The sequence below is a fragment of the Rhinoraja longicauda genome, chromosome 6 (genome assembly GCF_053455715.1).
Source record: "Rhinoraja longicauda isolate Sanriku21f chromosome 6, sRhiLon1.1, whole genome shotgun sequence".
NCBI lineage: Eukaryota > Metazoa > Chordata > Chondrichthyes > Rajiformes > Arhynchobatidae > Rhinoraja > Rhinoraja longicauda.
In genome coordinates this window covers 48,355,726-48,368,912 of record NC_135958.1, presented here as the reverse complement: position 1 = coordinate 48,368,912, position 13,187 = coordinate 48,355,726, and the positions used below count along the sequence as shown (strand labels likewise).

Sequence of the window (13,187 nt, the reverse complement as noted above, 5' to 3'; positions counted from 1 at the left end):
GTTTGGCCGAAGGGCCTGTTTCCACACTGTATCACTCTATGACTCTATTCCTGCAGATTCCTCAGCATTAATGGAATCTCTGGTTTAGTTCTTGAACCTGTTATGTCCCAGCATGGTAGATACTCCAGCTTTGAATCTGGAGCTTCAAGGTGCTTCTGCCTCATTTAAACGATACTTAACCTACTGAAACAGCCACGCTTTTGATCTTGTTCCTCTTTGGTGGTCCCCTCAGAACTCAATCGGCCTGCCTACATCCGTGCCCCTGGTGCTTGTATCAGTGCTGCAGTGGGTTTAAGATCTCTCCCTCCAATTGAAGAAGGGTCTCAACCCGAAATGTCACATATTCATTTTCTTCAGAGATGCTGCCTGACCCGCTGAGTTACTCCAGCTTCTAGTGTCTATCTTTGGTTTAAACCAGCATCTGCAGTTCCTTCCTATACATTTTTTAAATCTGATAGTTTTTAACCATTTCCTTTTAGACTCCCCTCAAACGTTTCCAGTTTCTCACTAATCTCACTAATTAGTGGCGCAGCGGTAGAGTTGCTGCCTTACAGCGTTTGTAGCGCCAGACACCCGGGTTCCATCCCGACTACAGATTCTGTCTGTACGGAGTTTGTACGTTCTCCCCGTGACCTGCGTGAGTTTTCTCCGAGATCTTCGGTTTCCTCCCACACACCAAAAATGTACAGGTTTGTAGGTTCATCATCATATCATCATATATATACAGCCGGAAACAGGCCTTTTCGGCCCACCAAGTCCGTGCCGCCCAGTGATCCCCGTACATTAACACTATCCTACACCCACTAGGGACAATTTTTACATTTACCCAGCCAATTAACCTACATACCTGTACGTCTTTGGAGTGTGGGAGGAAACCGAAGATCTCGGAGAAAACCCACGCAGGTCACGGGGAGAACGTACAAACTCCTTACAGTACAGCACCCGTAGTCAGGATCGAACCTGAGTCTCCGGCGCTGCATTCGCTGTAAAGCAGCAACTCTACCGCTGCGCTACCGTGCCGCCCTAATTGGCTTTGGGTTTGTTCACGTGGTATAAGTGTAAATTGTCCCTGGTGTGTGTAGGATTGTGTTAGTGGTGCGGGGATCACTGGTCGGTGTGGACTCAGTGGGCCGAAGGGCCTGTTTCCAATCTGTATCTCTAAACTAAACTGAACTAAACTAAACTAAACCACTGACTTAAATCGAAAGGCAAAACAATGCAGATGCTGGAAATTCGAAATAAAATGCCGAAGGTTCTCAGAAGGTCAAACTGCATCTGTGGGGAAAGACAAAGGAGTTAACATTTCACTCACCGCCTTTTCCTCAAAATGGTAAAAATGATCTAGCAAATTTTGTAAGTTCTGACGGCCCAACTTACTTTGTTTTGCTCTTTGTCAGTTTTGATAAAGAGTCTCAGACCTGAAGTGTTTATTGTTTCTCTTTTCACATACACTACCTGATTAGCTGAGTAATTCCGACATTTTCCATTTCTGTTACTTAATATGACAAAAAAGGTTATTCAGCCCATGAAGGTCAAGTGGGCCTCCAGAAGAACAATCCTATCAGTCCTATTACTTCTCTCTTTTTCTGTAACTTATTCTCCCTAATATGCCCATCAACTCTTTGATTCTTTGCCCACTTGCTTTCACCATGGGTAGCTTCCTAATGAACCTACCAGCACATTACAAACAAACTTTGACCTACTTGATAGTTGGCTTTTCCATTAATTGCTATAAATTTCCCATAACGTCTTCCAAATTTAGCCAGGTATATCTGTCAGAAATGCAGGGAGCAGAGGATGGTTAAATAGGAATTATGGGCTTTGATTTTGATTTTGATTTTGAAATATTAGGTGCAGGAGGAGGCCATTTGGACCTTTGAGCCAGCACCGCCATTCTTTGTGATCATGGCTGATCATCCACAATCAGTATCCTGTGCCTCCCTTCTCCCCATATCCCTTGATTCCACTAGCCCCTAGAGCTCTATCTAACTCTCTTTTAAATTCATCCAGTGAAATGGCCTCCGCTGCCTTCTGTGGCAGAGAATTCCACAAATTCACAACTCTCTGGGTGAAAAGGTTTCTTCTCACCTCAGTTTTAAATGGCCTCCCCTTTATTCTTAGACTGTGTCCCCTGGTTCTGGACTCCCCCAACATTGGGAAGATTTTTCCTGCATCATGCTTGTCTAGTCCATTTATGATTTTGTACGTCTCTATAAGATCCTCTCTCATGCTTCTAAACTCCAGTGAATACAAGCCTAGTCTTTCCAATCTTCCCACATTTGACAGTCCCTCCATCCCAGGGATCAACCTTGTGAACCTACGCTGCACTGCCTCAATAGCAAGGACATCCTTCCTCAAATTAGGAGACCAAAACTGCACACAATACTCCAGATGTGGTCTCACCAAGGCCCTATACAACTGCAGAAGGACTTCTATGCTCCTGTACTCAAATCCTCTCGTTGTGAAGGCCAGCATGCCATTAGCTATTATCAATTTGTGACTCAACAGTCATGCTTGGCTGAAACATCCTACGGCAACCAGTGAGCAGTCCTGAACTACTATCTACCTCATCGGTGACCCTCGGACGATCTTTGAACGGACTATACTGGCTTTACCTTGCATTAAATGTTATTCTCTTATCATGTATCTGTACACTGTGAACGGCTCGAATGTAATCATGTATTGTCTTTCCACTTGCTGGTTTGTACGCAACACAAGCTTTTCACTGTCCCTCGGTACACGTGACAATAAACTAAACTGAAACTGATCATGGAATTACCCAGTCACATCCAATTCATCTGTAAAAGCAGTGGCACGATATGCATCCGTAACATTTTCACAATACGACTAGACAGTCCTAAGTTTTGGCTGGAAAGCTGTGCATTCTGTTGAGCAGTCCCTTAAAGGTTATAATTACAATTTTATTATACCTTCACCAACGCATGTATTTTTTCACCAGTTTGCGCTATAAAACGGAAGCGTTTCTCAAGCCTTTCATTCTTCTCATCCAGACTAAGTAGTGCGTCCTTTTTCCCTTCTTTTCTTTCAAAAACAGGAGATATCCACGTCTTCATAACATCTTGCATGGCACCCACATTATCTTTTGCTTTCTGCATACGGCTCTCCAAGCCTTGCACCATATCCCGAAGCGTCTGGATGTACTCCCAAATGCCTTGCAAAATATTAACAAGAATGTAGTGAGCACAGGGACATTCCGACACAATATTATTTAGTAGGCTTCTTCAGTGAAGAGCTCCCATTTATCTTGATTGCATTCTACGAGCTTGTTAATTACTAGTCCACATAACGAGGAGTTTTTCACATCCTTTATAATTTGCCTTTAATATCTTAACATGCTAAAGCCAAGCGCTGGCAAGTTTTTTTGATCAATTTCATTGAAGTAGCTATTAATCTTATTAGAGGTTAGACAAGGGGAAAGCAAGCTCTTGGAAGAAACACAAAATGAACGGTTCATTTAAACAGCGCAGCACAACATTATGACTAGGATTCCAACATATTCAAGGATACAAACAACTGCTCATTAAGTCTGGAATTGGGAATTGTCCAAAAATCTTAGTACGCCACGGTGTCTTGCTTAATCACATGATTTTCATTGGTACTTTCGATAATTAAATGTTAAATAATTTCTTCCTGAAAAGTTACATTTTTAAAAAAACTACCTTATTGAAGAAGTTAAAGACTTGTTAAAAATCCCCAATCCTTCTCTCTCCGTTACTTCATTTTTGAGCAAGCAGCTTTCAATATATCAAGTACAGCAGACATAAGGAACTGCTGACGCTGGTTTACAAAATAAAATGACGCAAAGCGCTGGAGTAATTCAGCGGCTCAGGCAGCATCTCTGGAGAACATGGATGGGTGATGTTTCGGGTCAGGACCCTTCTTTAGTGAGACAGAGTAGTGAGCCTTTAATGAATGTCATGTATATTATATGAGAAGCAATGCAAATTAATTCATTACCTTCATTCTTCCAGTTCAATAATTCTTCTGCCTCCTTCATTTTGGAGTCAATCTGTTGTACCTGTTCCGTTATGAGAGGAAATTCCACCCCAAGGACAGACTTTCGGACTTTGTTGTACCAAATGGCAGTCAGCTCCAAGGTTGCCACATACTGGCGGTAGGATTCTCTTGAGGCATAAATTTCAGATGCAGTTTCTGGAATCTTCTCTGTGTGCTGTGATTCTAAATATCTCACTTCTCGTAACACTGAGACCAGCTGTAAATTGCACAAAACAACCAAGGTGATGAGGCAAATAAAGCACATAATGGTACATTAATGCTGTTCCCTCAAGTATTTTTTTCCATGGAGAATTCAATTTGAAACAGAAATGCTTTAATTAAGATTATATCACTTTATCAATTTTAAATCAACAATGATTATTCTATCTTTACATTAGCCTGCACCAGGTTCAGATTCTGATTTTGAGATTAAACCTGCTCACAACTGCCTCTAGATAAATCAATTGCCAGGCCTGATGATACAACTCTTAGCCATCAAGTACCAGCACTTAATTATTCCACACAGACATAAGTTGTTGGAAAAAGAAGATGGTCGAGATAAAATACAATTAAGGAGATAATAGAGTACAGTACTTTGCCACATCATTTCTGAGATTTATAACTATGAATTCAGGGCTAAATTTTAGTTCATACGCAAGAGCTATCCAACCTTAACAACTAATTTTCTCGAATGACTTACCTGAGGCTCAAAATTGACAGAGATTAGTTTTGTTTCTGGGTCTCGTTTGAGGAGAGGTTGAGTGAGATTATATTGCGATTTTTGAGACACAGTCTTGGACCATTCCACATACAGCTTTGCTTCATACCTGGTATAAATTAAGGAATTCCAAATAAGAACAAGCCCATGCTGGTTGAAGACTTCGCTAAAGAATTGTATACTTAATAGATTCTGTATTAGCCTGAGAGCGCAGGAAGCACTAAAATTGAGAAGGGTAGATTTCATAAACCTACCATGCAAAGATCAAAGCAGCAGTGGTTATTGTAACCGGCCTAATGACCAAAGTTGATGGACATACATTTAATAACATGCTGTTTAAATGGTGTACAAACAGTATTGAGGATCATCCTACAGCGACTGGTGAAAGTTCAAGATCCACCAGTGCTTTTTGCACGGTTGCTGCATAGCAAACTGAATATCATCTCCACAGACCATCTCACAATCCATCTATTTTTCATCGGCTCAGCAAATGTCATCTATTTTCTCCTTGAAATATCATAAAGTCAGTGCCATAAACTTGGACGCAAGAAAAAAATATGCTTGTCGTGGGGGGAGTGTACAAATTGATGCACCTGCTAAGGTTCGTAATTCTTTCAGGAGGCATGAAGCATTGGAGACCAACACCAACACAAAAAGAAAATTATCTCGATCAAAATCCAGACTGCAACCCTCATCCTTGAGGTTTGCGGCCGAAAACATGACCAGAATCACCACAATGATGTTCTGGATCGGTGATCTCATGAAATCCAGATCACAGCTGCACATCCATGGCGGACACTAAATACCTATGGATGGCAAGAGAAAGAAAAAAGTGCAGAGAAAGAGGAATCCATGGGCCAAGTACACCGCGGTGGTGAAACCAAAGCTGCTGGAAATGCAGATGTTCTAACCAACCTAGGCCCGTTCTGGAGGATGTGCTAAATTGCTGATGAAATTGGACAGACCTCATGATACCATCAGGTCACAGTCTGTCTCAGCTTCCCAGACCTAGGACCATTCCAGGCTGCTGCCACTCCTTTCTGCCACATCTCACACTTTATTGCTTGCTGTTGCATTGGAGAAGTCACCCAAAATCCACTCGAGGAAGGAAGACCTGACTTATTTTATTTTAACTCACAGCTGCAGCAAGTGGATTACCAATAAGGCGTTGATAGATTGCACTGTGCTTACTGAGACCTCCCTGGCCATCTCCTTCCAGGACCACCTGCCTGCGGCCCTGGGGGTCAGTCTGGATCCCCTTGCACAAAACACATGCCATCTTTGGACACTGTTTGTCACCTGCTTGTCCAGATTCTACTAGCCCGCTGAAGGAGCTCAACAATTCCTTCAATCTGTAACAAACTTCCCTTATGGCCAAATGAGTGTTGCTTGCTTTGTTGTATGCCCCTCAAAGAGAAGGTACTATAAACATCACACTCCAAGGTAAATAATGGAGGTGGCAAAACATGCAATGGATCAATTGAAACACTCTACAGAATTGTTCAAATCAGTTTCAGCACAATGTTACACAGGGAAACCCATCAAGATTCCACATTGAACTTCACAGTTGGATCTCAAACTTTCACAAACAGCAGTAGGATGAGCCTCAATACTGCCTTTACACCATTTAAAGGCAGTAAAGTAATTTCCAAACTTTGAGTATTTTGACCCAACACAATTATGATTGTAAAATAAAGGAAATTCTTATGAATAATGAAAATCAGAAATGAATATAACATCTGCTAGCTTAGTATAAAAAGCCTTGTGAAAAATGTGTGATATTTTGTCTATGAAAACCAGTTTCCCATTCCCCTGACTCTCAGTCTGAAGAAGGGTCTTGATCCGAAACGTCACCTATTCCTTTTCTCCAGAGATGCTGTCTGACCCGTTGAGTTACTCCAGCTGTTTGAGTCTATCTTCTGTTATCATCAATTCAGAGTTAAGATTGCAGTGGATGAAGCAAAATAATGACTTAACCAGTCTGTATGAAACTTAAACTAATATATGAGCTTTTGTTGGTGAAAAAATTCAAACCATTAGGTGTACAGAATAACACATTTGCAGCAGCTCATTTAGGTGAATGAAAAGACAGTTATTCATCAAGTGAATGTTGCATTGTGTGTACAATGCTTACTGTGCACAAGCCGTTTAATTAACTGGAATTAGATTTGATTTCTGTTTAATTCCTGTGATTCATAGCAAATTCTCCATTTAAAATGTAATACATTACCTTTTCTATGAGTGCATAGTTAATGGCTATAAAATGCAGTAACAGCTTTTGTGCAGAGATAACACACAGCTAAATCAAGGCAGTAGTTCTCAATTCATCACTTTGCATCAAAGCATTCAATGGTCACAATCACTTTCACCTCATCAGTTCGAGACAATAGCAGGAATCGGAAGACTGCCAAGCCAAACTATGCTCAATAAAATCCCTTTAAAGGATTATTAATTGTAATTGTAATTGTAATTAATTTATTAGCCAAGTATGTAAACATACATACATAATCAGGAGTGAACAGAAAAAGCCTGCCGATTTCAGAGAGGCAGTGAGCGTTCTCAAAAGTAATGGAAAAGCTACGACGATGACATTCATTCTGAAGTCTAAACCCAGCGTAACTGCAGTTGCCATGAAGTCTTCCGATTCCATATGGTTTGAAGTGGATCCTTGTGTTCCAATGCATTCACATACATATTTCTTTGCAGAATGCCAACAGATTAAGAATTTGTCCATCCTGAAAATCTTACAGTTCCACCATTATGAGCCTACTTGTTTCTTACATTATATACCTGCACTATCCACCTACGAAACCCATTGTCTTTGTCCATCAACACTTACAGGAAGAGAATTGCACATCTCTCTACACACAGATTCCTCATAAGCCATTTTTCTGCCGTACCTATTGTATGCAACTGGGCTTCACAGCACTGATCATTTCCCACCAGTGGCTCAGAAAGAACTGTTTAAGAAACAGCATATCCACCTTCTACAATGTTGAGGTTTTTACGCTGTTACACATTGTGGACCATAGCCACTTCTTTAATCACTATTAATTGAGTTAAAACACCAGGAAACATTGGGGTGGTACAGTAAAAATGGGTAGTAGAGGTGCCACCTCACGGCTCCAGTAACCTGGGTTCAATCCTGACTTCTGGTGCTGTCTGTGTGGAGTTTGGCAATTGTTTCCTGTAAAGGGCAGCACGGTGGTGTAGCGGTGGAGTTGCCGTCTTACAGCGAATGCAGCGCCGGAGACCCGGGTTCGATCCCGACTATGGGCGCCGTCTGTACGGAGTTTGTACGTTCTCCTCGTGACCTGCGTGGGTTTTCTCCGGGATCTTCAGTTTCCTCCCACACTCCAAGTCGTACAGGTATGTAGGTTAATTGGCTTGGTAAATGTAAAAATTGTCCCTAATGTGTGTAGAATAGTGTTAATGTGCGGGGATCGCTGGTTGATGCGGACCCGGTGGGCCGAAGGGCCTGTTTCTGCGCTGTATCTCTAAACTAAACTAACTACATGGATATCCCTTAGATGCACCAAATTCCTCCCACATCCCAAAGAAAAGCACTTTGTAGGCCAATTGACCGCTGCAAGTTGCCCCTAGTGTTAAGGTGGGTGCATGATGAGAAACAAATGGATGGCTGATGGGAATTAGGGAAAATAAAATGGGATTAGTGTAACATTAGTGATGTGGGTTTTTGATGATTGTCATGGACTCAGTGGGCTGAATGGCCATTTCCATGCCAAATGACTCTGACTCAACAATGCAGTTTGACATTATCATCAGATATATTTTACACTGAACATTAGAAAATCAGACTTGTTACAGAATCAGACATGTGTCTGGGAACAAAAAGCTGGAGTAACTCAGCGGGTCAGACAGCAACTCTGGAGAAAAGAAATAGGCGACATTTCGGGTCGAGACCGTTCTTCGGACTAAAGAAGGGTCTCGACCCAAAACATCACCTATTCCTTTTCTCCAGAGATGCTGTCTGACCTGCTGAGTTACTCCAGCTTTTTGTGTCCATCTTCAGTTTAAAACAGCATTTGCAGTTCCTTCCTACACATTTATCTAGGTCCAATCAGGCTTGCAAAAGAGCAATGTGCAATAATGGTGAGACTACTTGTGGGTTCCAGTTATAGGCCCACTATAACTGATTAATTAAAACTTTTAAATCTGTGTTTCAGATGACTTCAAACTATTTCAATGTCCGAATATCTGTTTATTCATAATTAATGTGCAGAGACATATACTTACTGATCCAAAAGTTCCATCATCTCCTGATACATCTGATTCATTCTTTGACCTTCCGAGGAGTCCATACGCCTGTAGAAATTTATGTTTATATTATTAGTGTTTATATTATGTTTATATTATTCAAAAACCAATATTCACCCACCATTAGAGTAATTTCAAACTGCATTGTATGTAGCCTTGCATCTACAGCTGCTGCATACGTCAAATGAGTACATACAAGAGAACACCAAATGATTCTAAGCTGAATATGTACATAGAGTACATGATTCTAAGCTGATTCTTAGCTGAATATGTACATAGAGGCTCACTGATATAGCTACTGCCTCACAGATCCAGAAACCCAGGGTCAATCCTCACATGCTGCCTGTGCAGAGTTTGCTTGTTTTCCCTGTGTGTTTCCACATGGTGCTCCGGTTTCATCCCACATCCAAAAGAAGTGCAGGTTAGTAGGTAAATTGGCTGCGGTCATTTGCCACTAGTGTGTGTGCAAATGGTAGAATCTGGGAGTTGTTGGTGAGAATGTGAGGACAATCACATGGGTTTAATGTCGGATTAGTGTAAATGGGTGTTGGTGGCTGGCATGGACTACATGGTCTGAATGGCCTGTTCTTACACTGCCTCTCTCTATATCGTGTGCGGCACGGTGGTGCAGCGGTAGAGTTGCTGCCTTACAGCGAATGCAGCGTCGGAGACTCAGGTTCGATCCTGACTACGGGCGCCGTCTGTACGGAGTTTGTACGTTCTCCCCGTGACCTGCGTGGGTTTTCTCCGAGATCTTCGGTTTCCTCCCACACTCCAAAGAGGTACAGGTATGTAGGTTAATTGGCTGGGCAAATGTAAAAATTGTCCCGAGTGGGTGTAGGATAGTGTTAATGTGCGGGGATCGCTGGGCGGCGCGGACCCAGTGGGCCGAAGGGCCTGTTTCTGCGCTGTATCTCTAAATCTCAAAAAAATCTAAATCTATAACTCCATAGATTGGCACAATCCAATCCAATCTTCTTTAATTATTTACTTTAGTTCCCCAAATCACAAACAGTGGTGGATTGGAGGCAAATGTTCCATCGTAAATCCCTCCTTTAAGCTACATTCAGTGACTCTGGAGAGAACTTCCAATAGCATAATGATTCCACATGAGATGAAAGAGGAGCACATTACAATCACATACAGGGATTACACTGCAAATGTACATTGATGGACCCTCTCAAAGGCTAATTTTGTAGTCCATTTCATAGTCATCGCATTGAATCTGTAACACCAGAGTTGAGAATCTGCATGGTGGCGCAGCGGTAGAGTTGCTGCCTTACAGCACCAGAGACCCGGATTTGATCCTGATGCGAGTGCTGTCAGCACGGTGTTTGTCCGTTCTCCCCGTGACCTTGTGGCTTTTCTCCGTGTGCTCCGGTTTCCTCCCACACTCCAAAGACGTAAAGGTTTGTAGGTTAATTGGCTTCTGTAAAGTGTAAATTGTCCCTAGTGTGTGTACGACTGTCCTAGTGTGCCAGGTGATCGCTGGTCGGCGTGGACGCGGTGGGTCGAAGGGCCTGTTTCCATGCTGTATCTCTACATTCTAAAGTCGAAAGAAGCAGCTCGGCCTATTCTTGCGATATTGGCTTTCCAAAAGAGTTAAAAATCTGGTTGTCATTTAAATTTCTTTGTGATATTCTCTTAAAATATTGATATACTTCCTTTTCCAATTGATTCCATTTTCACTACTATCTAAATCAGCATAATTTGCACCAGTTACTGTATTTGATGGTTCTGATTGAAATATAAATATTTGGGCTTGACACTGAGAGAGCACCACCCTCCTTCTACGTAGGGTATCAAAGATCAACAACGATCATCCAAGCAGATGGTTTTGATAATATTGCTGCTGTATAGAGTATGATGTCTGAAAAGTTTGAATAAAGATTAGGAGCGATTCCAAGCAACCTGCCAGGTATCTACCAAGACAATCGCCATGTCGGTGTACATGAGCTACCCAGTGATCATTCTCTGTCCAATCTTCCTTCCTTATCAGCAAATACAATCTACTTCTGGTTAGAACAAAGTCACATTGGAATAACAAAACTACAATCTCAGAAATAAAGGCTTTGACGATACTTCAGACCCAATGTAAACGCATGCCATCGCCCCAAGATGTCACCCTTGTGGAACCCTGAGAAGATGGCTGAACTGATAGAAACATCAGAGCCCGTTGGAATTTATCTTCTGGCCTTTCAAGTCCTGTCAAAGCCAGTTACTTTTTATCTTGAGAAGCAGAAATCGATACAAGATTTTGTACAAAAGTCTCGATTCTTTCCTATATAATGCCTAATGTGCGAAGCAAAATACCTACAGCTGTGCGACTTGTTTGAAGTTATTGAATGGGATTCGAATGCGTTCCCTTAACTCCTGAGCCCAGCGCAACCCACCACTTACAATCGGCATGTTCTTGTTCAATGGCGGGCAGCCTACAAAACAGAAAACAGGGTCTTATTCACTGGTGAATAGTGTAACCATACTTGCAGCAAAAACAAATTTAAATCTTAAAGCAAAGCTGTGTAGTTCATGGGAAGTACGGTCATGCTACAGTCTTCTATGTGGTACAAGAAACAGGGAGAGGGAGGGGGGAGTAATGTGGGATAAATGCAGCGTTACAACAGAAAAAGATGAGAATCAGCTCAGCTGCAATCTGCAATCAGTGCAAGAGACCTTTGAACAATATGATCACAAGCAGGCTACAATGATGAAGAATTGTCACCTTCTGCACAATGGGTGTTCGCTCCAATACTTGAAACTCCTTCAGGCATTAGAAAAACGATTGGCAATAAAATAATTGCTGCAAACAGTAATGTTAAAACAACCATATGTAACATTCTGAAGAAGGGTCTTGACCCGAAACTGCCCATTCCAGTCTGAAGAAGGGTCTCAACCCGAAATGTCACCCATTCTTTCTCTCCTGAGATGCTGCCTGACCCACTGAGTTACTCCAGCATTTTGTGTCTACCTTCGATTTAACCAGCATCTGCAGGGTTTTTTCCTAAAATAGACAATAGACAATAGGTGCAGGAGGCAGCCATTCAGCCCTTCGAGCCAGCATCGCCATTCAATGTGATCATGGCTGATCATTCTCCATCAGTACCCCGTTTTTGCCTTCTCCCCATACCCCCTGACTCCACTATCCTTAAGAGCTCTATCTAGCTCTCTCTTGAATGCATTCAGAGAATTGGCCTCCACTGCCTTCTGAGGCAGAGAATTCCACAGATTCACAACTCTCTGACTGAAAAGGTTTTTCCTCATCTCAGTTCTAAATGGCCTACCCCTTATTCTTAAACTGTCCTCCTTCTATCCAGAGATGCTGCCTTTTCCCCGAGTTACTCCAGCATTTTGTGTCTATTAACTGCTTCTAATAGGTATCATTTCGGGTGACTTGCAAAAGAACCAAAGGTAATAGGAAGTCAAGGCAAGCATTTGTACGCATCGAATTGCTATGACCCTCGAACGCACAACCTGATACGGTGGTGAATACAGATTAAATGATGGTTTCCTGGAAAGAATGGCATAAACACTATCAGAGGCAAAAATTGCATTAATATGAGAAAAGCAAGGGAATGAGACGAAAATGGACTGTGCTGTGAAAGAGTCCGTGTATACTCAATTGCTCAAAAGGTTCCTTCTGTAAGATAACAATTTTATGATTCAACTATTTATTTAAGTTTGTTGCACACTTTTCCTCAAGTTACATCTTTTAATCAAAGCAGGATGTTCTCTTTAATTTGGACAAAGGACAATATTTCTCAAAAACGATGTTTTTTTTCTTGACATTGTTAGATTGAAATACGTGCATGAAGTGACTGGGAATTTTTTTTTCTGCAGGCATATTCAGCTGCTCTTGGAGTGTTGGACTGGAAGAAAGGTTATGAGAAACATATCTTACACAACAAATTGCCTGGGTACTCTCTCGTTATCTCATTGTGAACACGAATTAAAAAGGATAAGCAGGCTGCATAAATCAGTGATGCATTCCAACCACTTCAGTTTAAAACATCCCAACACAATAGTTGCAAACCAGCGCGGTTAAATTCAGCATCTAATTTAATTTATTTTGTTTTCCTCCTATCTCTTCCTGGAGGAGATTAATATGAGGACATGCCTTAATTTATCCATTTTTAAAGCACCAAGTGCAACCTTTATCAGCAAATTGAATGACATT

The 13,187-nt window shown here is 41.7% G+C and overlaps 1 protein-coding gene across 1 annotated transcript in view; it reads right to left on the bottom strand.

Annotated features, from left to right (window-relative positions):
* The window catches only part of dnah9 (dynein, axonemal, heavy chain 9), a 467,621-nt gene that overhangs the window by 416,625 nt on the left and 37,809 nt on the right, over window positions 1–13,187 (bottom strand). Inside the window, exons 9-13 of the mRNA XM_078400937.1 lie at window positions 11,331–11,445; window positions 8,993–9,061; window positions 4,718–4,844; window positions 3,979–4,234; window positions 2,931–3,172 (exon numbers count right to left, since the gene is read on the bottom strand). Coding sequence (XP_078257063.1) covers window positions 2,931–3,172; window positions 3,979–4,234; window positions 4,718–4,844; window positions 8,993–9,061; window positions 11,331–11,445 — 809 coding nt within the window. The remainder of the gene's footprint in view (window positions 1–2,930; window positions 3,173–3,978; window positions 4,235–4,717; window positions 4,845–8,992; window positions 9,062–11,330; window positions 11,446–13,187) is intronic.